Source organism: Podarcis muralis, chromosome 9 (genome assembly GCF_964188315.1).
Source record: "Podarcis muralis chromosome 9, rPodMur119.hap1.1, whole genome shotgun sequence".
NCBI lineage: Eukaryota > Metazoa > Chordata > Lepidosauria > Squamata > Lacertidae > Podarcis > Podarcis muralis.
Window position 1 is genome coordinate 16,299,792 of NC_135663.1, and position 26,172 is coordinate 16,325,963.

The 26,172-nt window shown below is 48.1% G+C and overlaps 1 protein-coding gene across 5 annotated transcripts in view; it reads right to left on the minus strand.

Annotated features, from left to right (window-relative positions):
• FAM13A (family with sequence similarity 13 member A) overlaps window positions 1-26,172 on the minus strand; it is a 156,014-nt gene that overhangs the window by 49,422 nt on the left and 80,420 nt on the right. For all 5 annotated transcript variants that reach the window (XM_028743572.2, XM_028743573.2, XM_028743571.2 and 2 more), the window contains one exon: window positions 2,439-2,480. In XM_028743572.2, the coding sequence (XP_028599405.2) occupies window positions 2,439-2,480 (42 nt within the window). The remainder of the gene's footprint in view (window positions 1-2,438; window positions 2,481-26,172) is intronic.

Consider the following 26,172-nt stretch of genomic DNA (forward strand, 5'->3'; position numbering starts at 1 on the left):
AATAAAACAATGGAGGGAAGGCAATCACGGTTCCAAGTGCTATTTGCTTTTAGTCATATAAACAATATTTTTGGCATGCAAGATTCTTGTGTCAATTTAGCACCACCGCAAAATTGAGAAATAGCATATTGTTTTATATTGTTAAAAAAACCTTATAGTGCACTAAGCAGTGGTCATGGTGGTGATGAACTCCAGCTGTGATTGGCTCAGCTACTTGCCTGTCTGTCACAGTGGGGCTGGCCAAGCCACTGGTTACCATTGGCTTAGCTGCTCTCTTGCTTAGAGTCTCAACCTGCCATAGGGATGGGAGGCCAGGTGCACAGCTGGCCTGGCTGAGAGTTGTTGTCCAAAACATCTGGAAGGCGCCAGATTGGCAGAGGCTGTGCTAAGGGAAACAGAGACAGGGGAATCTAGGAAAGGAGGGCTGGAACAGGAAGAGGGCTGGAACAATGCAGCGGACAAGGCAAGGAAGAGGAGTCACAGGGGAAAGAAGACAGACACACAACAGGTAGGGAGAAGATGTGCAGAGCAAATAACAGGCCAAATCTTTGACTGAAAGCCTCCGGTTATTTGTCTACTTTTACAGATAGGGCTGTAGAAACTGGCTCAATGTTAAGCAGATGTCTGCACTTGGATTTACAAAGGGCTGCACCCACATGGAGGGGGATTTAAGATTGCACCAAGTCTAAAAGGAATTTCAGACAATTAAGATTCTAATGTTACAGATGTTTGTTTAATCATTCCGCTGTGCTCTTTAGGTTACGGCCCTTGACTGAAACGGGAGAGAGGAGATCGTTAAGGAACACAAGCCGCTGCGCTCATCAGAAACTCTGCAACATTTGCAGCGCCGATGATAAGAAGAATAAAAAAAGGCATATACAGAGCGTTCCTGCCAGCTGGCAAGAGAAAAAGCACCGTGCAGTCCTTGGAATATGGACAGCTCTTGTTTGCACCCACCCAGCTCCTCTCGACCATTGTACTCTGTGTACTGTATAAAAGCTGCAGCCCACATCCTCCATGTGTTTACGTTAATTGCTCAGTTGTTCTATCGCATAAATATGTCTACATCAAGGCAAGCGCGGCGGGGCAGGAAGTCAGCAAAACGGCAGGGTGGGAAAAGAAAAGAGATGTCTTGCAAAGCAGCTTCTGGCATGGAATTGCAGGGCAATCCCCCCCCCCCCCTTTGGTTTCTGCAGCAAGGCAGGGAAGATAAATGGCAGGAGTTGTTGAAGCAGCAAGAGCTGCCTCTTGCCACGAGAGCTCTCAGGCGACGAAGCACCCGCTGTTGGCCAGCTTGTGGCCACCTTCCCTGCCAAATTAACTCCTCTTGGCAAACCACGCATTTCTGGTGTGTGACACTGAGCAGCCATTCTTTCTTCCTTCCTTTCTTTTTAAATAAACAAGCTGCCAAATGTAATCAGGGGTGCATTATGATGCTAAGCGAAGTAACAAAAAGAAACAAGCTGTGCAACAGGGAATTATGTCGCAAAGCTAGATTATTGCTTTGCTTTAATTAACGAGATACTGATTTAAATGGGGCACACCACCAATGCGCTTCCAAGACCTGCTCACCGAGTAGTCCCACCAGGAGATTATGCCCTAGATGCTTTTCCTGTATTCAAATATTCCAGGAATGATAAAAGCAAGCCTGGAAAACAACTTTCAAAACGCGAAGACCTCTGGAACGCCATTTGTTCCTATGTGTGATATGAAACATTTGCACAGGCATTTCCTTATATAATCACAGAAACGTGGGAAACCAAGTCAAACCAGGAGTGAATTATTGTCTAGAATGACTGCAAGAGGCTTTCCAAAGTTTTGGACAGGGGGTCTCTCCTACTTAGAGATGCCGGTGATCTTGTACAAAGCAGATGCCCTATCACTTTGCCACAGACCTTCCCAAACTATCTCCACTATATTATTTAAAACAACAAGAAGAAAAATCCCTAAACATCTCCTAGCTAAAATAAGCAACAAATCCCTGGCATTCTGAGATTGAGAAACCGATGTGTAGAAATCAGGAAAAGTCATAGAGACTTTTGTTATTGGCTCTGGCTCCCCCTGCTGTTTGTCTCCCAACCTTCTGGCCTACCAGTCTGACTGGGCCCCAGTAACCGCTGTCACAATGTTTATGTGTCCGTCTGACCATGCTGCTTTCAATGGGTGGGGTCAGTATGTATGAAACCACTTCTCTCTCCATGTTTTCACTGAATACATGCAGCCTGCGGCACTTCTTTGTGGCAGCGATTTCCACAACTATGTGTTGTATGAAAAAGAGCTTTGTTGCACCTGGCCTGGATGCAGAACAGCTGATTCCTTTCATTGGCTAAGGAAGGACATGTATACTGCAGAAAACACTAATAACCGTCTCCCATCCGCAGCAGTTTCTTACAAAGCTGAAACATAGTGGAGACAAGCAAATATAAGTACGTAAATACCTTAGGTAGAACGGTGACATGGGCCTTTCATCTTCTTGAGAGCTGAAAAAGAAGACAACATATTTGTCATTAGCATGCAAGTTTCTGCCCTTCATTTGCAAGCTAATTCATACTGAACCACTTAGATCTAAGTAGCAGAGGCTGGAAAAGAAGCTGTGATGATAGGCATGTTTTGCTGCACTGCCAGAGACAGAAGCTTTCAGGGGAGGGGGGAAAAGTGTTAAATTACATTCTTCAAGGTTACAAAACCCCAAGTCATTTTGCTAGTGCTCACCAAGGCAGAACTAGATAAAAGTGCTGAGCTTTCAGGAGCCTGAGCAGCTGTGCAAGACTTCAAGGGCTATTTCTATAGCAACGTTGCAATGATCCGCTATAAGCATAACCAGGACTGGGAGGTGGCGGGGAGGACCAGGGGCTTTCTGTGGTTCCACAAATGAACAATTGGCTTCTAAAGAAGGTTACAATTTCTCTTACTAAAAAAAAATAGGGGGAGGGGGGACGGAGGGAGAGAAAAACCAATGTAAAATGCTGGTTTCAAAACCATGCCATCAAAATTAAATGCATGCAAGTGGTAAAGTACAGTGGTACCTCGGGTTACATATGCTTCAGGTTACATACGCTTCAGGTTACAGACTCTGCTAACCCAGAAATAGTACCTCGGGTTAAGAACTTTGCTTCAGGATGAGAACAGAAATTGTGCTCCGGCGGCATGGCGGCGGCAGCAGGCCCCATTAGATAAAGTGGTGCTTCAGGTTAAGAACAGTTTCAGGTTAAGAACGGACCTCCGGAACGAATTAAGTACTTAACCTGAGGTACCACTGTAAGCTTCTACATGGTGTGACCACACTTGGAATACTGTGTCTCCAAGACCACACCTAAAAAAATGATATTGAAAAGCTGGAAAAGATGTGGGAGAAGGAAACCAAAATGGACATGGTGCTGGAGCAACTTCTATATGACAAGAGATACCGTTTCTCTGTTATGTAATGGAAGGGAGTTTCAGCGTGTAGGTGTTGCCACACTGTATGGTGAATCCTGCACCATACAGAATGGACCTTGTGGTGGTGAAATGGTTATCTGCAAAAGTGCATCTACTGCAGAGCATAGCAACCAAGTGGTTACGTAAGAGGCGGGGAAATATTTTAGGTATCCCGGTCCCAAGTTGTGTAGGAGTCTTGACAATATCTTGGACTCTTTGACAACCCAGAGTTTGAAAGCCAAGAAATGGGTTCACTGATGCTAATTTATAGAAAGAAAAAGCCAGCTTTGATAATGAAATAACTGTGGTCTCCAATTATGAATGTCGTTTGTGAAAACAAACACCCACACATTAAATGGTTATGGGGTGGGGAGTAGGGAGAAGAGATTTCTCTTCAACCTTCCCTCACACCTTTCCATCATTTCCCAAAAGTATTGTACTAGATAATGGGGATGCAACGACGACTGCCTTTTGCCCTTTTGTTTTGAATCATTACACATCTGTTACTTAAAGTGAGGTTCAACAACTTTTCTTCTTGTGGTCCTGTCAGAAACAAACACTGTGGAAGAGCCACAAGGCATGCACACACACACACACACACACACACACACACACACACACAAATCCAGTACACCTCGCATCATCAATATCCCTCTACCAGTTTCTCTTAGTGAACCCAAGTCAATGATAGACTCCTTGTCTCAAGCCCTTAGCTGTTTTGCCTCTATATGGTGTTGTGTTCCCCACTGCTACAACCCAACTGACAATGACTCCCTCCTGCCCTAAACAAGAAACACTCTTCTTAAGTTTGGAGCAGTTAAACATGGACTTTCACTCCCCGATGAATTAATCTAGCCAATCTACAAAGACCTTTGGAGGGTCAGAGCAAATGTTTGCAAAGGGACTTGCCGGGGAAGTCACATGTGCCTGTTCAGAAGTTGAAAGGCCATGTCACCCTCGCCAAATATTTGGGTACTTAAAATATATTCAAGCTGTTTTGGTTGCTGAACTATATTTAATGGCATTCTGCTCTGACCTCAGATAGAAGAACCCTGCAGAAAAACAACTTCCAGAGCAATTTGAACTAAAGTAAAAAAATCAAAGTTGCATGCTAAGTCCATGCATGCAGAAGAACAAGTTTTGGATGGGGTGGCAAAAGGGACTGCAGCACACCAGGCTGCAAAAATCTGGGGAAATCCCAGTTTGGGATATTCCTCCAGATTAAAAATATAAAAGTCTCTATGCAACAGGGGACGAGCATATCAAGAGAGAAACGTCCCAGTCACAGTCTGATTGCCAGCCATGCTGCTTTTCTGTTTGTGCTCAATTTTTATTGTTTATATTTACTGTACTTTTCCATGTATAAACCAAGGTTTTCTTACTGCAAAATAATGTTCAAAATTGGGGGCATAGCTGTCAACCGTCCCTTATTTGGCGGGAAACTCCCTTATCCCAGCGCCGTGTCCTGCTGCTGTCTCGGACTGATGATGTCCCTTAAATTTCCCTGGTTTCATGCTCACCCGGCTCAGGAGGGAAGCAGCGGCTCGTGGGTCTCCGTCTCGAGCGAGCGAGAGCACGCATGAGCTGCCGCATCTCCGTCTCTCCCTTTCCCCTCTCAGGAGCAAATTGTGAAAGACGGGTGGCGGCGGGCAGGCAGGCAGCCCCTCTCTTGCAAGGCTTCCGCCGTGCTGCCAGGGGAAGCCGGAGGCGGCAGCGGCAGCCTGAGGGAGGAGGAAGAGGGGGGGATGGGGAGGGATGCAGAAGGGCAGCGCTTCAGCGGCCACGGCACCGCTGCAACCGCCTCATGCCGGGCTCGCGGGCGGTGTGGGCAAGAGTCTCTCCCTCCCTCTTGGGTGGGGGAGGGCCGATGGAACTCATAAGCGAAGCAAAATCCCTTATTTTGGCTGCTGATCCCTTATTTTCGAGGCTGCCGGTCCCTTATTTTCAAATCTGTAAGTTGACAGCTATGATTGGGGGTCGTCTTATACATGGATAGTGCATAGCGGGGACGGGTGATTGGTTGCAGCCATGATTCCCCCTCCCCCCAAAAAGCTCAATAACTCCCCCCATTTTCTTAAATTGGAGTCCCCCAAAATAGGGCTTGTCTTATACATGGGGGCGTGTTATACAGGGGAAAATACGGTATATGTTTATAAACCACTTACATACCACTTAGTTGCACCTCTCCCCAAGCAGTGTGCAAGCAACACAACAATGTAATAAGTTTAAAAAATCAGTTGAAATTTTAAAATGAAAAGACAGGAGAGAATTTCAGAATGTGATCATTCTCCTGCAGCCAGAAGTAACAGCAGCATCAGTCTACTGTCTCGGCACTTCAACATTCATTCTGCGGCATGTATAAACCAAGACTAGATGTAACCTGACAACTGAGGATCACACTTCAGCATTTGATGAAGTGGGCTCAAGTCTACAAGAGGCAAACAATAAACCTGTTCACCTTTTAAGGTGAAGCAGGATTATGCAGTCCCTTCCAGGCAATTGCTTATTAAGCATTTGCTCCAATTTGTTTGCAGGAAGACTGAAGGATGCTGCGTCAAGCAAGTGATTTTCCCATCACGTTCCTTATCCTGAAAAGTCACACTGGGGGTGGGATAGGTTTGTAGCTCAAGAGCAGCAAATCAGCTTTAATTGTGGAACCTGAATCTGCCAGCAGGTGCATGAATCCTGCCAGAAACCCTAGGTTGTTTTTGCTTCAGAAAGGAGGGGCGGGGAAAACCCAAAACAGGTGTGTGTTTTTTAGCTGTACAGACATCTCAGGTTAACGGAGAGGTTTGTTGATTTTGGCTTAACCCGACTGCAAACTACATAGTGTCGGATCTGTTTTCCTCCTTATCATTCAGGTTCGGCTTGGCAAGCCAATCTCCTTTGTAAATAGATAGCAAGGACTTGGCCTCTGCAGGAAGTCGTGGGGAGCATTTTTTCCAAACAAGTCCAGGATATCACGAGGATTTGAGCAAAAGCGACTGTGGCAGGTGAAGATGCATTATCAGACGTCAGCAAGTATGCATTTTACATGACACAGCATTCTTGCTTCAAAAAGGGGGCATTGGTGACCTGTGAAGTTCTTTTCAACTACACGTTTCTAAGATAGGGATAAACAACTGGCCTACTGAAGAGTAGCACTGCCTTCCTTGCACTTTCCTTCCTTCTCAACCCAAGGGCAAAAAGAGCCTGGGGCTGTGTGATGCAGAACATTGGGAAATTGGTTGTTTAGCAATATCTAGAAGATCACAGGTTCCCCATCTCTTGGGCGGACAGTTCTGAGTTAGATAGACCATTGGGTCCAGCTTGGTATTAATGAGTTCCCTATGTTTCTAAAATGGTGTTTGCAACCGAACTTCCTTCTCAAAGCGGCCCTCCAGGAAAACAACTCGCTGCCCTTGCAATCTCAACTTCCTTCCCTGGCTGCTCCCCTTCCTCATTTCGCCAGCCTATCAAGTGCCAGGCACAATTCAAAGGTGAGGCTTTAACCTTACATGGCTTGGATCATAGGCACCAAAAGGACAATCTGATCCTACTTTGGGAGCCCTTGCCACCATAGGTTAGGCAAGAGGCAACAAGGAACTGGGTCTTTTTGGTGGTGGCTCCCAACTCAGGAATATTCTGCAGAGGGGTGCTTGCCTAGTGCCTGTTGAGTGAGTTTCAGGCGCCAGCCACGTACGTTAAAATGTACGTTAAAATGTATAATAGTTAATTGATTCAAATTGTTGCTGTTTTTAATTGTTTTACCTTTTCTTTTGTAGTGACTGTTTTGATGCTATTTTAAGCCTTGATGTTCCTGCATTACAGAGAGTTAAGATTAAATGACCCTAAGGGTTAAAAGGGTGGGATATAATATTTTTAAAACATGGAAACAAGCAAGCCAATCAGCCTTACCTTGCATGCAGAAATACTACCAGTCGCTTGGGAAGACGTTACAAGCTAGGGAACCCTATGTTTTTATACCTGCTGCCATACAGCTCAGTCAGTAGAGCACAAGACTCTTAATTGGAGGGTCATGGGTTCAACTCCCATGTTGGATGACAGATTTCTGCCTTGCAGGGGGTTGGACTAGATGACCCCCGTGGTCCCTTCCAACTCTATGATTCTATGATTATTTGGCTTGTCCAGCACTAGATCAGCTGGTTGTGTTCCTGTGATAACAATCAGTTACAACAACTGAAGGTTCAATGGAATGCCTGCTGATCTCCATTTAATATCTAGAAGATGCCGTAAAGCATTCTGCTTAAGATAAACACTGCATCTGGGGAGACCTGCAAACTGCCTCCTTTTCACCCTAATGTTACGTTCTTAATAACATGTTTACGTGGACAGAGCCGCCCAGCTTCTGCTGCTTTATTTCTTGAAGATTAAAAATGAGAGGATAGGATGGCAGACAACTGGGAAGAGGCACATCTGTTTCTTATCTGCAGTCTGGCAAGACTCCCTGGATGGGTAAGACAGAAAATGGGTCAAGAAGAGGTGGAGAGAATGACTGATGCTGTACTCCAGCCAAGGCTGCACCCTTTCTTTGAAGTCAACAGTAGCATGTTAATACAGACCAAACACAAGTTAAGTTGCATAATAAGGAGTGTAAGAATGAGGTTACTAAGCAACCCCTACAGAATGCATGGAGGAACTGTTATGGAAACTTGGCCGAGTGCAGAGAGGCTACGGAGCCATTCTTGGAGTCGGAACAACGAAGGTTCTGCATCTGCAAAAGACACCCAAGCATTCTGTCTCGAGAACTATATATCCCAGCGCCAGGCACAAGGCGAATGTTTCCATGATACAGGGCAGCAGTGGGGAACCTGGGAGCCATAGCGGTCCTAATCTGGCCTGGGAGGGGGCTGGTTCCCCACCTGCCCCATACCTGATGCCGTATGGGATACTGGGTGAGAGTAGGTGATGCTGCAGCTGCAAAGCAATAACTGGGAGCCTCGAACGGTGCCCTGGTTGCTCCTTGTATTTGGTGACTTTTAACTTGGGCATGAAATGGAAGTCCCACTCAGGGGCTCCCAAGTGGAGCTGACCCAAGCTAGGCTGGCCAGGAAACCTCAGTTGGGATTGGCTGCAACTGATCCCTGCCAAAACAGGGTGCTGAGACACTGTCTGAAAACCCCACTTTGGGAGGGATCTCCCTAGGAGTTCAAGCCAGCCTTGTTGTTGTTTGTTGTTTAGTCGTTCAGTCGTGTCCGACTCTTTGTGACCCCATGGACCAGAGCACGCCAGGCACTCCAGTCTTCCACTGCCTCCCGCAGTTTGGTCAAACTCATGGTGGTAGCTTTGAGAACACTGTCCAACCATCTCGTCCTCCGCCGCCCCTTTCTCCTTGTGCCCTCCATTTTTCCCAACATCAGGGCCTTTTCCCAGGGAGTCTTCTCTTCTCATGAGGTGGCCAAAGTATTGGAGCCTCAGCTTCACGATCTGTCCTTCCAGTGAGTACTCAGGGCTGATTTCCTTCAGTATGGATAGGTTTGATCTTCTTGCAGCCCATGGGACTCTCAAGAGTCTCCTCCAGCACCATAATTCAAAAGCATCAATTCTTCGGCAATCAGCCTTCTTTATGGTCCAGCTCTCACTTCCATACATCACTACTGGCAAGTACTGGCATCACTACTAGCAAGGACAAAAAGCTGGGACACTTGATACCGTGCCCAAACTACCCCAACTCTCAAGTAATCTGAATCTTTTGCAACGTGTCCCTGTTTATGCCCTCTGGTCAACGTGACTCCATGTTAAAAGTAAACCACTCTCCCAATAAAAGGATTTGCGGCTGTTTGAATGTGTTGTTGTGTGCAGGTAAAGTGACACTCCCTGAAGCCAATGGAATTTAAGCTACCTGCCGGATAGCAGAGCCGGAATCTCCTCTGGGATCTACACAGTTTGTACAAATCAAGTAGCACTACCTGAACAAGAGTCTCTCAGAGCAGTTGACTGATGAAAGGAAGGCTTTCCACATGCCCAGTTTTCCTTATCACTCCCTCCCTCTGAACAAGTCAACTGAAACAAGCAAATAAACTTCATTTAGCGTTTCTGTCTTACGGATGGTGTATTTGTAGGAGATTTTACATTGCTCATACATTTGCTGTGACCAAACACATGGTTCTATGCTTCAAGTTTGTATTGTTTCTTTTTATTTGATAAGGAAAAGTCTTATCGAACTGTTTTTTAAAACAAGAAAAAAGAAACTTCCCATTGTTTTCAGCAAAGTGACCTACTAAACTAGGCCTGGGACGAATGGTATTTTAAAAATTAGGGCATCAATCCTGCCATTTCTTTTTTGTGAGTAGTGACACTTTAATTAAAATAATATAATGTAATATAATTTAGTTATTTATGTCTGTTTCCAAAGTTTCACTTATTTTATCTGTATTTTATTGAATATTAAGTTATGTATACTCGTGCTTTGAACCATTTTATGGATTGTAACAATAATCTTATTATGTATACCATTTAGAGAGTTTTGTAATTAAGCAATCTCTATTTAGTTCCCTAAATAGTGAATAAAGTGTACTATTCACAAATTATTTATTGAATTATGACCTGTCTATCACCCTCATACATAAACACTTTTGCCCTTTGACAACTGAGTGGTACAGCTTAAATCATGAAACTTAACCCACAAGGCATGTTAAGAGGTACCCGGATGGGTGGTGAGGTCCAAAGTACCAACCTTATCTCATTGGGCTTACCTATGTTATGAATATAAACAGCCAAGCTGTTAAGAGTGGACCCACAATACCCAATACAGATAAAATTCCACAAACAGGGAGGGCAATTAAAGTGCTGGTAGGCTGATTACACTTCAGCTAATGACTTCAATGGCAGGAGCATAGGTCAGAGACTCGGCTGCATGATCAATACGTTGGAAGTAAAACGAGCCTGAAGGTTTTCAGTTTATCTCTCAACTTAATAATTTGCAGGTAACCATAAAGAGGCCACCTGGTCACGTACGCAGTCTAAGCACACCTGTGAGTTTGGCCTCTGCCACCAAGAAGCGTATTTCTGGATGGTGCTACTGGAGATTTCAGCCCCAGGCCATCTCAGGCTTGGAGTGCAATACAAAGGACTTCAGTTTGCCTTCTCTAAACCATATTTTTATTACAATGTGAGTTTCTTCATACAAAGAGCAACCACATAAGTAATTTGAGGGAAAGGCTATTGCTCAGTGGGAGATGAAACGCTTTGCATGAGAACTGTTCCAGGATCAAACCCCTGGCAGCTCCAATCAGGGATAGGGATGGCCGATATATCAATATATTGTTGAAAACTGGTTTGAAGTCCACAATATGCTATCCGTTTTGTAATTTTTGACCTGGCAATATATTGCAAATCATGATGTGTACATGCTATGCAAAAAATCACAATGTGCGGAAAACCATGAAGCCAGCCAATGCCTCTACATAGCTCCATCTTTATTTCAGACACTGTGATACATCAGTATATTGCGATGTTTACCTGGGGATATATATCACAAAGTTGAAAACCAGATATTGCCCAGACCTAGTCAGGGCTAGGAAAGGCTCCAGCCTGGTTCTAGGCCTTCATAAATACCACTCACTCACAATATTATGGTACATTTATTATGATTTATCTGAGAGCTTAGTGCTTATTGCCACAATAAATTTGTTAATGAGCAATAAAAAGTCAGATATGGCCCTACTAAGGAGTTATTTATTTACTACGTTCATATCTCCTCACCTTTTCTCAAGGTGGTGTACGTGGTCTCTCCCCTTCCCATTTTATCCTCACAACAACCCTATGAGGGAGGGTAGACTGGGGGACAGAGACTGGACCAAGGTCACTGAGTCATGGCTACTGAGTGGGGATTCGAGCCTTGGTCTCCCAGGCCATAGCCTGACACACAAACCATTACACCACACACTCAACGCTCGCAGTCTGAAGCAGTAGCAGTCCTGCGCTACCCCACCCTCTGAATCCTGAACATTGAACATGGCAGTCTGCAAAATAACCCTTAACACACAAGCAGCTGCAAAGGAATCCTGCTTGTGTGTGGAGCCTCTATGATTCCGCAAATGCTCATTGGTTGGGGTTTTATTTTGCAGAGGGATGCAGTGTCCAGTCAAAGAAGTGCAGTCTAGCTCCTGCTTTAAACTGGGATTTTCCTACATGTGAGTAACAGGTGAACAGAATGGGGAGGGCAACTCCAGGCCACTCCCTACCTGGCCCTCAAAAGCTTTCCCAGGACTGGTTCTGCTTTGCACCCTGAATGTTTCTGCATGGCTGGAATGTGTGTTTGAACTCTGATCATGCCTTTTCCTTGTTCAGATGCAGGATAGAGGGGTGTGTCTGAGTGTGCATAGTAACTACCCTACTGTAGGAGGGCAGCAGTTCTGTTTACTGCTCTGTCTACCCTGTGCGGGTGTGAAAAGGATCCCACATCCCTGGAATACGGTACCTGTCAGGGGACTGCCATCGGAACAGGGAAGGGAGGCAGAGGGCCAGTTGGGATACAGGGAACCTCCGAAAATCTTGAGCAGCAGTTCCTCTTCCTGCGATGGGGAAAGCCACACTTCCAGTGGGGAAGAGGGGAAGGGACCAGAGGATGCTGCTGGGAGCCCCAGCGCAGCACCTAGTCAGTCTGAGGTTGGGGAAAGCCACACCTCTGGGGTAAGGGAGGGGAAAGGGCTAAAGGATGCTGCTGGGAGCCTCAGCACTGCTCCTGGCCAAGCTGGCCAGGAGGGAAGCACGCCTCTTCCGTCGGCCACCTTGCGCAGAGCTGTAAAATGCAAGGAAGGAAGGAAAAGGCTGGGGGTGACTAAGCTCTTATGCTGGGGGAGGACCCGGAAACGACCACTCCCGGATTCTGCTAGCGATTGAGGCAGACATGAACTTGTGGTTCTGCACTGTAAATAGTTTTTGCACCTAAATAAAACCTGTAAAAGACAGGTCAGATTCCTGACTCACGAGCAATCACCATTGCCATCTAACAGTACCCTTTGCAGAACTGTATGCCAACATGTTCACAGGTTAATGCATTACTATGCAATCTGCTAATAATCCACCAAACACTGGGGTCCCCCCCCCCCCGCTTTTCCTTTCTGCCTCAAACAGAGTCCCTTGCCAGCAACCAAGCCACCATCTTTAGAAGAGACTTTCACAAAAGCAACCCAGCAGAAGCAGGACTTAAGCAGCGAGGGGCCCGTGCGAAGGGTTTCAGGTTCAGTTCTGGATATCACCATGCAGAGCCGGTGAACGCCACACACTTGGCACATAAAGGGTGCCAGGTTCAACCTTCAACACTGGGGAAGTCTCCCTGTCTGCGGCCCTCAACTTGAGAGCTGTTGCCAGCCAGTTCAACACTGAGTTAGAAGAGCACGTGGTCTCACTCAGTATAAAGCAGGAAATCACTTACACTTCAACTCCTTTCACACTTGCCATTAACAGTTGCCTTGCCTTCTGAACCTCATTCTCACTACCTCTCCATCGAAAACCGCTTTCTGTCCATCAGCTGCTATTGCAAGTTATCTTGCAAGTGCCTCTGAATAGGCACCAACTTCTCACACGTGGTCTTGAACAGTGCTGGCATTTTCCAGAAGAGCTTTGCGCCAAGGCAAGAGACCACCCCACCAATGTGTGAAAAATCCATGATAATGCCTCTTCCGTGTCAGGTGGACTCAACACACAGCCAGCAGAGTGAGAAAAAAGTATTCGGTTTCAAGATCTGAGCAAACAATGGGAGGGAGGCGCTACATCTTGACCGTGAAGGGTCTACGGGAACAAAACTTGCATCCTGAAATGCTAAAACAATGGGAGCATTATATTCCATCCTGGATCTACTGCAGCTTCCACAGAGCATTCAAGAGCATCCTTCATCTAGCTCAGTACGAAACAAAGACATTGGATGGCTGCTGCCCAACAGGAATATTTTGCAGCCCCTACCTGGAGATTAAAGCTGGTACATTTTGCATTCTTTGAGCTATGGCCCTTCCTCCAGTTCTTTATTGACACATTAGTTAACAATAGGCCCCACTGTTTAACGATGATGATGATGGCAATAGAATTCAGCTTTAGGAGCTGACACAGTAGTCTGTTGGCATCATAAAAGCGACTGCTTATGTTTACAGCCCTCAGGATTTGGCCCAGGCCCATGCATGTGGTTCAAAGTGCATGACTAATGGAATGATTAGTCAAGGTTGGTGATGTTACAGGAAAATCCGAGGGCTCCCTTGGACGAAACAAAGACACCAACCAGAGCAAGTCAGAGCAAAACAGCAGCCAGTAGGCTTGGTCTTTATTGAAAGACTGTCGCGACAGGACTCCCACCGCCCACGAGGTGAAGCAAGATGGAAGCCCCGAACAATGGGAGACCCCAACTTTTATTAACCACTAATCCCCTTGACTACACCCCCAGAATTACATCATATTTACATCATGATTTTATTAAGGAACAGGAGGAGTCGAGGAGGAGCTACCCAGGTAATCTGAGTATCTTGATACCTGGCAGAGACCTCCTCTTCCCCCCTCACATGAGTCATTTCCAGGAACAAAGGAAAGGGCGAAGTCTTCCTGCCCCCTGAGGGGAATCCGGCCAGGGTCCTTTGTTGGAGTCTGTATGGAATACACTATCGTATGCAGTTTATTGTGTTTCTGATAGCATTTCGTCTGAGCCCATCATGATGGTTATCAAGGTTGCCCCGCCATCTGGAGAAGGGCCGTTGTGTACGTGACTGTGCGGTTCGAGGATTATGGCCGATCAATGCTAGTCCACCCCCCTTTGATAGTCCTTGTAATATGCAGTGTAATAAAAGTGATCCGGTGAAAATCCATGTTACGGCTGAATTTTGGTGAATTTATAAAGAATACAGTCACTGAAGTTCAAAGTACTTTCCCTTTCGGAAACAACTTGCAACATTTGATTAGATCAGTCACGGTCAATTGAATTCGGAAACAATGAATTGAGAGCTGTCAAAAGGTGAGGGAACAGATGCTCGCGGCCTGCAGTACCAGCGTGGCCGCCGCAAGGGGCGCTGTTCGACAATGCTGATTGGTTGAGGCGGCCGCCGTTTGACCTAGAGTTCGGTCGCCCGGTCTACTCTCGAAAAGGATAGGGCGGCGTGGAGCGCTAAAAGCAAAAGCTGTCAAACTAGCGCTTCCTTATTTACGGAAGGCTTTTAAGGGATGGCCCTCTAAAGGGACATCTCTAGGGTCAGGAAGAGGAGATACGTGTACGTGTGGATGAGGTGCTTGTGCAGTACGTGTTACTGAAGGGGGGGGGGGTGATTTCCGGCGACAGTTCCCCCCTTCGGAGATAAGATTGCGAAGGTAGAGAAGCCGCGCAATCCTTTTCTCCGCACAAATCAATAAAAGTTTGACATGTCATACCTAGAGTCCAGATTCTGGAAGTCCTTCAGGGGCCCCATTTCAATGGGGTTCGACTGGGTTCTTGGTACCGGTGGTCTGTAGGCGATAGTCGATCGCGGGCGAGGGGTTGGAAGGCAGGAGTCGCAAGTTTGACAGCACATCGGGAAGCAATGGATTGCACAGCAGAAGACAGCAATGCAGATGGTCACAGTAATGAGGATCAAAAGTCCGTTCCCTAGGAGTTGTTTTATCCAGCCAGACCCAGGCAGCCAGCTCCACAACTGGGTATCTGAGAGTCCTTCATGTTGGATGTCTTTAAGTCCGTCCGCTAACTTGTGGATGTTGTTAAGGTGTCCGGTAATATTAAGGGTTTGATCAGATACGTGTGTGCAGCACTCGGTTCCGACAAGGGCACAAACGCCTCCCGTCGAGGCGAGAACGTAGTCCAAAGCAAGGCGGTTCTGAATCGAAGTCTGTCTGACTTCCGTTAACTCTGTCAGGATAGCTTGGGTAGCCGCATTGGACTCCTCCATGAAGTTTAACAGGATGTCCGTTAATTTAAGAATATCGACATGGTTGGAGCCGGCTCCATACGCGGGAAAGAGAGCCCGACCATAAGTTTCACTATTGGCCGCTACGTCGGAGAGTTGCGATAAGTCTTTAGCCCTCTTATTGCGCCTCCTTCCGGAGGGTAGATCTGGGGTGACCCGGACTCCAGGCAAAATTAGACCGAGGTAACAAGTGCCACGGGAATGGGGGCTGGCCCATACATAGCCGCGGTGGCCGCAAACCCAGAACAACCCCTGTAGGCACGAGTCTATGCGCCCGGTGAGGAAGGTACGGAAGAAACACTGGGAGACTGGGGAGGGGCTCCAGGAGTCGGGCAAGGTCATAACGCGTTTCCATGCAGACATCAGACTGGGTTGGATAGAGGGGTTGCCCTGGTGCCATAGGGTAATCCTCCCGTTGAAAGCAATGTCAATGGTGTACTTACAGGTACTGTCGCCGATGAGCTTGTCGTTCCCGCTGAATTTCCGGCAAAGGTCGCCTGTTGTGGGTCCAGTTAGGTAGATGTACTGGTGGGTCAAATTCACGGCAGTTAGGTTCCAGGATTGCACATCAGCGGAGAGATGTTGTTGCAGAGTGAGAGGTACTCCAAGAAATGGTATGCCGCTGTGCAGGTGTGAGGGGGCGTTGGCACAGATCCAGCACTCCTTGGTTATTGTCTGTTTTGCAATTTGAGAGATCAGTTTTACGTAGGTGTTGGAATGCCAAGTGGACAAAAAGTCATTATTTTGAGGGTTTTCAGATATCGACAGTTCCCCCCTTTGTCGAGGCGCGGTACCGGGGGGGTGAAGGGGGTCTTGACGGAGTAGGTAGGTGAGGTTTGTGGCGAGGCCGCCGCACCTTTGGGGTCCGGTAGTGTCCCATTCTGCTGGAGGCGTAACGGAGTAATGCCAGCCCTCAAGGTACGCTTTCCCGTCCCATCCGGAGGCGAGTCCGATATCCCAGACGCAGCAGTACCTTCGGAGGCAAACTCCTTGTAGGATGGTTTGGCGGGGAGTGGAATCTACTCGTTGGCAGTAAAATCCATGAATTAGGTGGTCTGTGGGGTGATTTCGGTCAGTATAAACTGAGTCACCGCCTCCATTGTCCAGAAGTGTCCAGTTCAGAGTTTGTTCGGGTATGCCATCAGAAAAGAGTACGTAAGAACCATTGAGGCAGTGCGCTCGATTCCAAGGGCCATCCTTGGTAAGGATGAGCCTGCCGAGTGGGGTGTAGGAGGGCGAACGAATAAAAAGTTCCCAAGTTTGATGAGCATCGAGGGTTGGCAGTATGGAATGTCGAAGGAGGACGCGGGTTTCAGGTAAGCAGAAATCAAAATCTCCTAGGCGGTCTGGTGTTCCCCTTTTGACCATATCAACGACTCCAAAGTCCAGATATTTGTATTCCATTTGTAATCCAGGGCATGAGCCGTGTGTGGTTATGGTGGGTTGAGAAAGGGCAGAGGCGATGGAAAGGATGAGTAAGGTGGGTATGGTGGTCGTCATTGTAAACAGCGGGTTCTTTGAAGCGGTGTGAAGCGGGGCTGTCAAATGTGGAGCTGTCAAACTGCCGAGCTGTCAAAATGTGGAGCTGTCAAACGGCGGAGCTGTCAAACTGCGGAGCTGTCAAACGGCGGAGCTGTCAAACTGCGGAGCTGTCAAAGTGCGGAGCTGTCAAACTGCGGGTGTTTTACGGAGTTTGAGACGAATTGGGGGTTGGTCGTCCTGGTCGGCTGCGGGGATGATTTCGGAGGTCCAATGGGTTGATGAATGTGGTTGATCTGGTCCGGTCTGTTGGGCTCGATTCGTGCCCCGATCTGGTCCGGTCTGTTGGGCTCGATTCGTGCCCCGATCTGGTCCGGTCTGTTGGGCTCGATTCGTGCCCCGATCTGGTCCGGTCTGTTGGGCTCGATTCGTGCCCCGATCTGGTCCGGTCTGTTGGTCGTCTTCTGTGTCGGTGTCGTCGTCTGCGGGTCGGGCTGGGGTGCAGTATGGTGAGTCGTCAGCGGGAGGTTCGGGTGCCGAAGCAGGTTTGCAGCGGGTATGATGTAACCAGGCTGTCTTCTCTGCTACCTTAACGGAAGTTGGAGTGGTTAAAAGTACTTGGTAGGGACCCTCCCACGTGGGCTGTAGGGGTACCTTATGGTAAGTTTTTGCTAGTATCCAATCGCCTGGTCGGTACGGGTGGATGTTTTCATCTAGAGGGATGTTCTGGCCTGAGGCGGCGTACCTATGAAGAGTTGTGAGCTGCTTTTGGAGTTGTATTACGTATTTAGTTAATTCTGACTCGCCCACCTCTAGTTCTGACGTTGGAAACTGGGTGTTATATACAGGGGAGGGCCGGCCGAATAGTAATTCGTAGGGAGATAGTTTCAGGTTTCCGCGGGGGCAGGCTCTCAAATTATGCAAAACTAATGGAAGGGCATTTACCCATTTGATGCCAGATTCTTTGCAAAGTTTTCCTAGCTGTAATTTAAGTTGTTGGTTCATCCTTTCGACTTGTCCGGAGGAAGGAGGATGGTACGGGGTGTGTAATTTCCATTTGATTCCTAGGGCACTGGCAACTTGTCGGATTATATCTGAAGTGAAGTGCGAACCCCTGTCGCTGTCTATGTGCCTGGGCACTCCAAAACGGGGTATAATCTCTTGAATCAGAGTCTTAGCTACAATGTGTGCAGTTGTTCTGCGAGTAGGAAAGCATTCTATCCACCCAGTCAACTGATCAATGATTACTAGAGCATGCTTATAGCCTTGGCAAGGGGGTAGATCTATAAAATCTATTTGAAGGCTTTCAAATGGAACAAAAGCCCATGGTCTAGCTCCTGGTGGGCATCTGGCCGTATGCTTTGGATTAAAGCTCTGACATGTGTGACAATTCTTTACAACAGTCTTAGCGGCAAGAGCTAGACCTGGAGCGTACCAACAGCGTTGCATCGTGTCAATAAGTTTCTCTCTTCCCCAGTGGGTAAGTTGGTGTAGAATTCTCAAATGTTTAGGTACCCATAATCTGGGCATTATAAGTCTTTTATCCGGAAAGTACCAAACCCCTTGGTCTAAATGGGCGCCTTGTTCCTCCCATCCCTTGATCTCCTCTGGGGTTGCTGTCTGATACATTTCTCCGAAGTTTACGTCTGATGGAATTTGGGGTCCCTGGAACTCATCATTGGTGGAAAAGGGTTGAAGGGCTGCTTCTTGCGCTGCGCGGTCAGCACATCTATTTCCTATTGAGATGGGGTCCTTCCCTTTGGTATGTGCCTTGCAATGGACTACTGCAATGGCTTCGGGAAGGTGTATGGAATCCATGAGGCGTTGTACCAGGGGGGCATGTGCAATTTGGGTACCTGCTGCAGTCAGGAAGCCCCTCTGTAACCAGATCTGGCCGGTTGCATGTACTAGCCCGAAGCAATACTTTGAGTCCGTGTAGATAGTGATTCTCTGTCCTGCCCCCAATTCACAAGCCCTAATTAGTGCAATGAGTTCAGCGGCTTGTGCGCTGTATCTTGCGTTGATGGGCCGTGCCTCTAGGGTCCTATTATCAGTGACTACGGCGTATCCACTTTTCCGTTCCCCTCCTACAACTTTTGAGCTCCCATCAGTGTACAGGATGAGGTCAGGGTTGGTAAGAGGGAGATAGTCGAGGTCTTCCCTGGGTTTTTCTAGGTGACGGACTAGTTGGGAACAATCATGATGTGGGGTGCCGTCGTCTGGGAGGGGAAGGAGGGTCGCGGGGTTTAGGGAGTTCACTCGTTTTATAGTGACATTAGATGGGCTGAGGAGAATAGCTTCATATTTATTTAGGCGTTGGATAGTGAATCGTTGGCACCCTTGCAGGCTAAGTAGGGTAGCGACAGCGTGGGGAACGTTCACAGTTAGGTCGTGTCCCAAAACTGTCTCTTGTGCTTTTTCAAGGAGCAGGGCTGCCGCTGCTACAGCTCTGAGGCATCCCACATTCCCTAATACTGTAGTGTCAAGTCGAAGGCTGTAGTAAGCGACAGGTCGGTTTCTCCCTTGGAATGGTTGTGTAAGGACACCAGAAGCTACTCCTTTATTCTCATGCACGTATAAGGTAAAGGGTAGTCTGTAGTCCGGGAGTCCGAGGGCGGGTGCTGATCTCAGCTCCCTTTTTATGGATTCAAAAGCTTCTAGCGCCTCCGCAGACCATTGTAGTTGGTCTGGGGCATCCTCGTGCGTCATTGCTGTAAGGGGCCGGGTGAATTCTCCATAGCGGGGAATCCAAGCTCGACAGAATCCGCTCATTCCAATAAAACCTCTGAGTTGTCTTTTTGTTTTTGGCAGGGGTAATTTAGTTATTGTCTCGATCCTATCCGTGGTCAGGGCACGGGTGCCTTTCCCCAGGATGTGACCAAGGTATTTGACTTCCTCTTTGCAATATTGTATCTTTTTCGGAGACACCTTATGTCCTTTGTCTGCTAGTATGTTCAGGAGAGTTATGGTATCGTTTTTACAAGAGTCCAAGTCCCGCCCGCAGAGTAGGATGTCATCTACGTAAAGTCTCAGAGCAGAACCTCCCGGTAGGGTCACATCTGCCAAATCTTGGTGTAGGATAGATGAGAAAATCGCGGGGGATTCCACATATCCTTGGGGTAACCGGGTCCACGTTAGTTGTCCTGTCTGCCATGTGAAGGCAAAAAGAAATTGGCTGTTTGGGTCTACAGGAATACTGAAAAAGGCAGAGCATAGGTCTATGACCGAGTAGACTACAGTTCCCTCCGGTATGGTGCTTAGGAGGTGATGTGGGTTTGCGACCACTGCATGTCTGGGGATGACAAAAGAATTGACGAGCCTGAGATCTTGAACCAAGCGCCATTTTACCGGGTTTGTGTTGGGCTTTTTGACGGGGAGAAGAGGGGTATTGCAAGGGGAAGCGCATGGGACTAGAACTCCCATTTTTAAGAATTCATCGATCATTGGGGTTAGTCCTTGTACTGCCTCAGGGGGAAGCGGGTATTGCTTGGTGCAAGGGTAGGGCAGATCCTGTCTGTAGTTCACTCTCACGGGGGTCGCGGATTTTAAGAGTCCTACGGAAGTAGACTCGGTTCCCCATAGAGAAGGGGAGACATTATTCAGAAGTTCGGGTGGGAGGTCGATATTTTGATTTCGGGCTTCTTGTAAAACACCTTGGAAATTAAAGATTGATTCATCCGGCATGTGTAAGTAAATGCCTTCTTGACCACATTGTATAGTGGCGTTTAGTTTGCAGAGCAGATCCCTCCCCAAGAGGTTAACAGGGCTAGAGGTTAGTAGGAAAGTATGGTTCACAGATAGGGGTCCAACCGAGACGTTAGCTGGTTTGGAAAGGGGGCAGTTCCGGGGGATTCCGTCCAGTCCCATTACAGTTCTGGTTTCTTCCCCGGGGGTTAGGTGGCTGCCAGTAAGAGTGGAGTAGGTGGCTCCCGTGTCTAAAAGGCAGTTGTAGGTTTGTCCATCGATTTGCATTGTACAGATTGGGTCCGAGGATGATAGTCGCAGGACGGGACAAAGAAAAGGGAAAGGGGCGGGACCTGCTCCTAGTTGTCAATACGACTGATATTCATCCATCACCATCTCATGAGCTGGGTTGGTGGTGCGGTTGGCTGATTTAAAGGGATTGGTAGGATCTTGAGAGTGGCTCCTAGGTCTAGGTTGGGGAGGGAGCGGGCCAGCGCGATGTGGTGGTTGGGTCGTTGTTGAGTTGTGTCCATATGGGGAATCCGACCCTCTGGGTTTGGGATAGGCAGGGTCCCGATAGTCCGTTCTGTACAGTTTTGTGTCGCTATACTCTGGTTCTGTTGCGTCAGTCAGGAAGGGGCAAAATTTCCGGACGTGTCCCTTTTGCCCGCATTTGTAGCAAGTACGGTTGTCCCTTAATTCGGGTCCCCATTGTTTATTCTTGTAAGGGGGGACCCCTCCCGCATAAGCCAATACTCGTGGAGAGTCGGGTTTCTGATCTTTCTTTCTTCGTTCGTCCCTAGAATTGAAGACTGATTTGGCGATGGAAAGAATTTCGGTTATAGTCTTTCCGTCGTATCCCAGGTGTGAGTTTAAGGCTTTTCTTATGTCTGCCGTGGCCTGATCCTTGAAGAAGCCTTTAACTATAACTTCATGTTGGGGATTTTCTGGGTCTATCCCGCCCCAAGTTTTGATAGCCGAAACTAATCGGGAATAATAGTCAGAAGGGTGTTCTTCTGCCCCTTGAAGGACGGTCTGGACTTTAGTCCAGTTTACAGTTCGCTGACCAGCAGCTTTGATTCCATCTAAGATGGCCTTTTTGAAAATCTTTAAACCCCATACGCCATTGTCTGTGTTATAGTTCCAGTCTGGGTCGTTGAGTACTGTCTGGGCGGTCAGTGGGGTCATTGAGGCGGGACGATCAGGTTGGTAGCCTTCTCGGGTTAGAGCCTCCCCCGCCTTTGCTAGTATTTCTCTCTTTTCTGCCTCGTTGAAAAGGGCCCCAAGTAACATATGTACGTCTGCCCATGTAGGATTGTGAGTAGAGAAAATGGTGGCCACCTGGCGGTGGCATTTATCAGGGTCGTCCCTTAAAGAGGGCATTTTGTCAGACCAATTCATCAAATCCGAAGTAAGGAAGGGTTGATGAGTGAAGACCATACGGGGTGGATCTCCAGCTCTGGCTGGTGGTATGGGTAATGCCCGCAGGGGGTAGGCACCCTCTGCTTCCCCGTTTGACGGAATGTCCCTGTTTCGGGTTCTGCTAGAGACGGGTCCCTCTCTGTCCCCGTTTAGTAACTGGCCATTGAGCAGGGGCCCTAGATCTAAGTCCCCTTCGTCTCCCCTTGGGCTTGGTGTGCTCGCGGAAGAGTTGGGCGGTTGCGCATTCGGTAAGATTTGGGACGGGGCAGTGGTGACATTTGTTGCGTTCTCCCTTAGTCCTACACCTCCCCCACCAGCTCCCGTCCCTGATCTTGACGGTTGGGGAGCTTGTGGTTCAGGGTAGTAGAAGGGGATGAGGCTCCTGTCCAATTGCTCTTCTTGGGCTCTGATCTCGTCATAGGGGGGAGGTCTGGTTGTTTTTAAAACGGCCATTTGTCGGACGATTCGGGCCTGCTGTTGTTGGAACAAGTCGCGGGCTTCGATGAAAGCATTTAGGTAATAGAGTTGGCGGGGTTTTTCGTCAGCCAAATAAGTTTTAAGTGCTTGTATCCTCACGATGTTAAAAGACCCGTGGGGGGGCCATCTCGAGGCTGGTTCTAAATGGTGGGTGAATGCGACCCACGAGACGTTGCAGAGATCCCTCAGCTTCGATTTTGAGAGTCCCTTCCTCCCTCTTAATTCCTTCCAACTAAGGAGAACAAATTGTAGAGGGGTATCGGAGTCCTCTCCAGGGTGGCAAGGCTTCATGGATGCCTTGTCACCAGGAGGAGCCCAGTCAGAGTGTCGGGATGCGTGGGCACCCATCGCTCTAATACACAAGGGAAAGGGTATTCCGCTAGCGATTTGTACTAAAGTTAGAAGAGACGTACGAACAGAAGGGGGGGAGAAACAAGACCACACACACAAAAGAAAAAGGAGAAATAATATTCTTTCAGTAAATGAGGTACCTCTTTTATCTCTATTTAAACTTAAGTCTGTCTATCTTTGACTGGATTCGGCTTGTCCTCTATAAACTTGAAACACTAAACCTTAAACCACGGGTCTCTCGCTCTACCCGATACACAACTACGGATCCTTACAGCACAGCTTACACAACTGGTCCTAGTGTGGGGCCCCAACCCGGGTACCGCCCCTCTTCCCTTCACGACAGCCTCCTGCCTAGCCTTTGAGACTAAGTTCGGAATCTCCTACTGGACGCTTGCGCAGTGCAATGCCAGATCGGGACCCGAGAAAAGTCAAGTTCGGAAAGGAAACAAACGACCTTGCGTTCTCACGTACCCGGGTCATCCCTAACAAAGGTCGCCGGGCAGGAGGGGCGGCTTCGTTTGCATAATTAGCAGAAAGAAGGATAGAAAGAGAGAGAGCTTTGAGGGACGCCTCCAGACGACTCCGAGAGAGGGACGTCAGAGAAAGACAGTAAAGAGCCACGCTTTCCCGGACTCGATTCCAAGACGGAAAACGGGGGAGAAAAGGGATAGAGAGATCAAGACGTTCCTGGACGACCCCGAGGGGGAACGTCGGAAAACAGTAAAGTACCACAATTTCCCCGGTCACATACCGCGTAAGAAATTGGGGGGAGAGAAAGCGAAAGGTTTTGACGTTCCTGGACGACCCCGAGGGGGAACGTCAAACAGTAAAGTTCCGCTCCCTGGCCACTTTCCGAAAGGGGAGAATCGGGGAGAAAAAGATAGAGGAAGGACGTTCCTGGCCGACCCCGAGGGGGAACGTCGGAAATGATAGAAGGAAAGTCTGGCTGTCGTGAGGACCTTGCTTTCCACCCGCCTCCCAATGTGTCTTTTCTCTTCAAACCATACTCACGTTCGAAGATGTCCCCCGTAGATCCCGGGATCCTTTTCTTTAGCCGGCTTTACCTCGCCTTTGCTCTCCCTGGTTGGGCTTCTGGTGACGGTTGATTACCGCCCACAAAGAGGAGGCAGGGAGAGGAAAAAGGGATCCCCGAGCTAAAGTTGCCCGGTGGCGCCCGATCCCCTCTATCTCCCCTCTCACCTTTGCAGGAGAACCAAGTGTCCCTGAGAATGGTCGCCAAAAACTGTTACAGGAAAATCCGAGGGCTCCCTTGGACGAAACAAAGACACCAACCAGAGCAAGTCAGAGCAAAACAGCAGCCAGTAGGCTTGGTCTTTATTGAAAGACTGTCGCGACAGGACTCCCACCGCCCACGAGGTGAAGCAAGATGGAAGCCCCGAACAATGGGAGACCCCAACTTTTATTAACCACTAATCCCCTTGACTACACCCCCAGAATTACATCATATTTACATCATGATTTTATTAAGGAACAGGAGGAGTCGAGGAGGAGCTACCCAGGTAATCTGAGTATCTTGATACCTGGCAGAGACCTCCTCTTCCCCCCTCACATGAGTCATTTCCAGGAACAAAGGAAAGGGCGAAGTCTTCCTGCCCCCTGAGGGGAATCCGGCCAGGGTCCTTTGTTGGAGTCTGTATGGAATACACTATCGTATGCAGTTTATTGTGTTTCTGATAGCATTTCGTCTGAGCCCATCATGATGGTTATCAAGGTTGCCCCGCCATCTGGAGAAGGGCCGTTGTGTACGTGACTGTGCGGTTCGAGGATTATGGCCGATCAATGCTAGTCCACCCCCCTTTGATAGTCCTTGTAATATGCAGTGTAATAAAAGTGATCCGGTGAAAATCCATGTTACGGCTGAATTTTGGTGAATTTATAAAGAATACAGTCACTGAAGTTCAAAGTACTTTCCCTTTCGGAAACAACTTGCAACATTTGATTAGATCAGTCACGGTCAATTGAATTCGGAAACAATGAATTGAGAGCTGTCAAAAGGTGAGGGAACAGATGCTCGCGGCCTGCAGTACCAGCGTGGCCGCCGCAAGGGGCGCTGTTCGACAATGCTGATTGGTTGAGGCGGCCGCCGTTTGACCTAGAGTTCGGTCGCCCGGTCTACTCTCGAAAAGGATAGGGCGGCGTGGAGCGCTAAAAGCAAAAGCTGTCAAACTAGCGCTTCCTTATTTACGGAAGGCTTTTAAGGGATGGCCCTCTAAAGGGACATCTCTAGGGTCAGGAAGAGGAGATACGTGTACGTGTGGATGAGGTGCTTGTGCAGTACGTGTTACTGAAGGGGGGGGGGTGATTTCCGGCGACAGTGAGAACTAGAATGGTACTTTCTTTTGGGGTGGGGGAAGAGTCAAGATCACACTCCAAAGAGCTTTTCATCTCATGGCACATAGCAACTTCACTTGTTTCCTTGCCTGTGCCCAAAGGAGAGATATGAGAGGGAAAGCATGTGTCTGTGGACTGTACCATCTCCAGCTCTCTGGCTTTTTTTAATGCTCCTCCGCACGAAGAAATGCCCTGAACATGAGAGGAAAATACTAGGATCAAAACCTTTTAAGGGGAGGGGAATTTTATTACGGAGAGAATCATTAAGGGATGTGAATTTCCACCCATAGCCTGGAATGGTACAGTCCTAATACCACTTGTGAGAAGGCTTGAGTCCAGGGAGCACAGTCTGTGCCTAAAACAAGTTTAGTTCTGCCAGGATAGCTTAGTTGGTATAGCAGGAGACTCTTAATTTCAGGGTCGTGGGTTTGAGGCACATGGTGGGCAAAATATTCCTGTATTGCAGGGGATTGGACTTGGTGACCTTGGGGGTCCCTTCCAACTTTACAATTCTAAGTTCTGAACAGCTTATGGACCCACCAAGCCCATACTCGGTTTATATAGGGTACTTGCTGAAAACCAGCTGCAAAAATAAAATTATAAGGAAAAACAGAAATATTTGTTTTAAGGAGGCCTTTGGTAGGATTAATGGGACGCGGATGGCGCTGTGGGTAAAAGCCTCAGTGCCTAGGGCTTGCCGATCGAAAGGTCGGCGGTTTGAATCCCCGCGGCGGGGTGCGCTCCCGTCGCTCGGTCCCAGCGCCTGCCAACCTAGCAGTTCGAAAGCACTCCCGGGTGCAAGTAGATAAATAGGGACCGCTTACCAGCGGGAAGGTAAACGGCGTTTCCGTGTGCGGCTCTGGCTCGCCAGAGCAGCGATGTCACGCTGGCCACGTGACCCGGAAGTGTCTGCGGACAGCGCTGGCCCCCGGCCTCTTGAGTGAGATGGGCGCACAACCCTAGAGTCTGTCAAGACTGGCCCGTACGGGCAGGGGTACCTTTTTGTTAGGATTATTTTTATGATTCAATACAGCAAACCGAACTTCTCAAACACATAGCCCCTAAGCTAAATATTTAATTCACAAAATTATGAAGCACCATCAAGATCTCT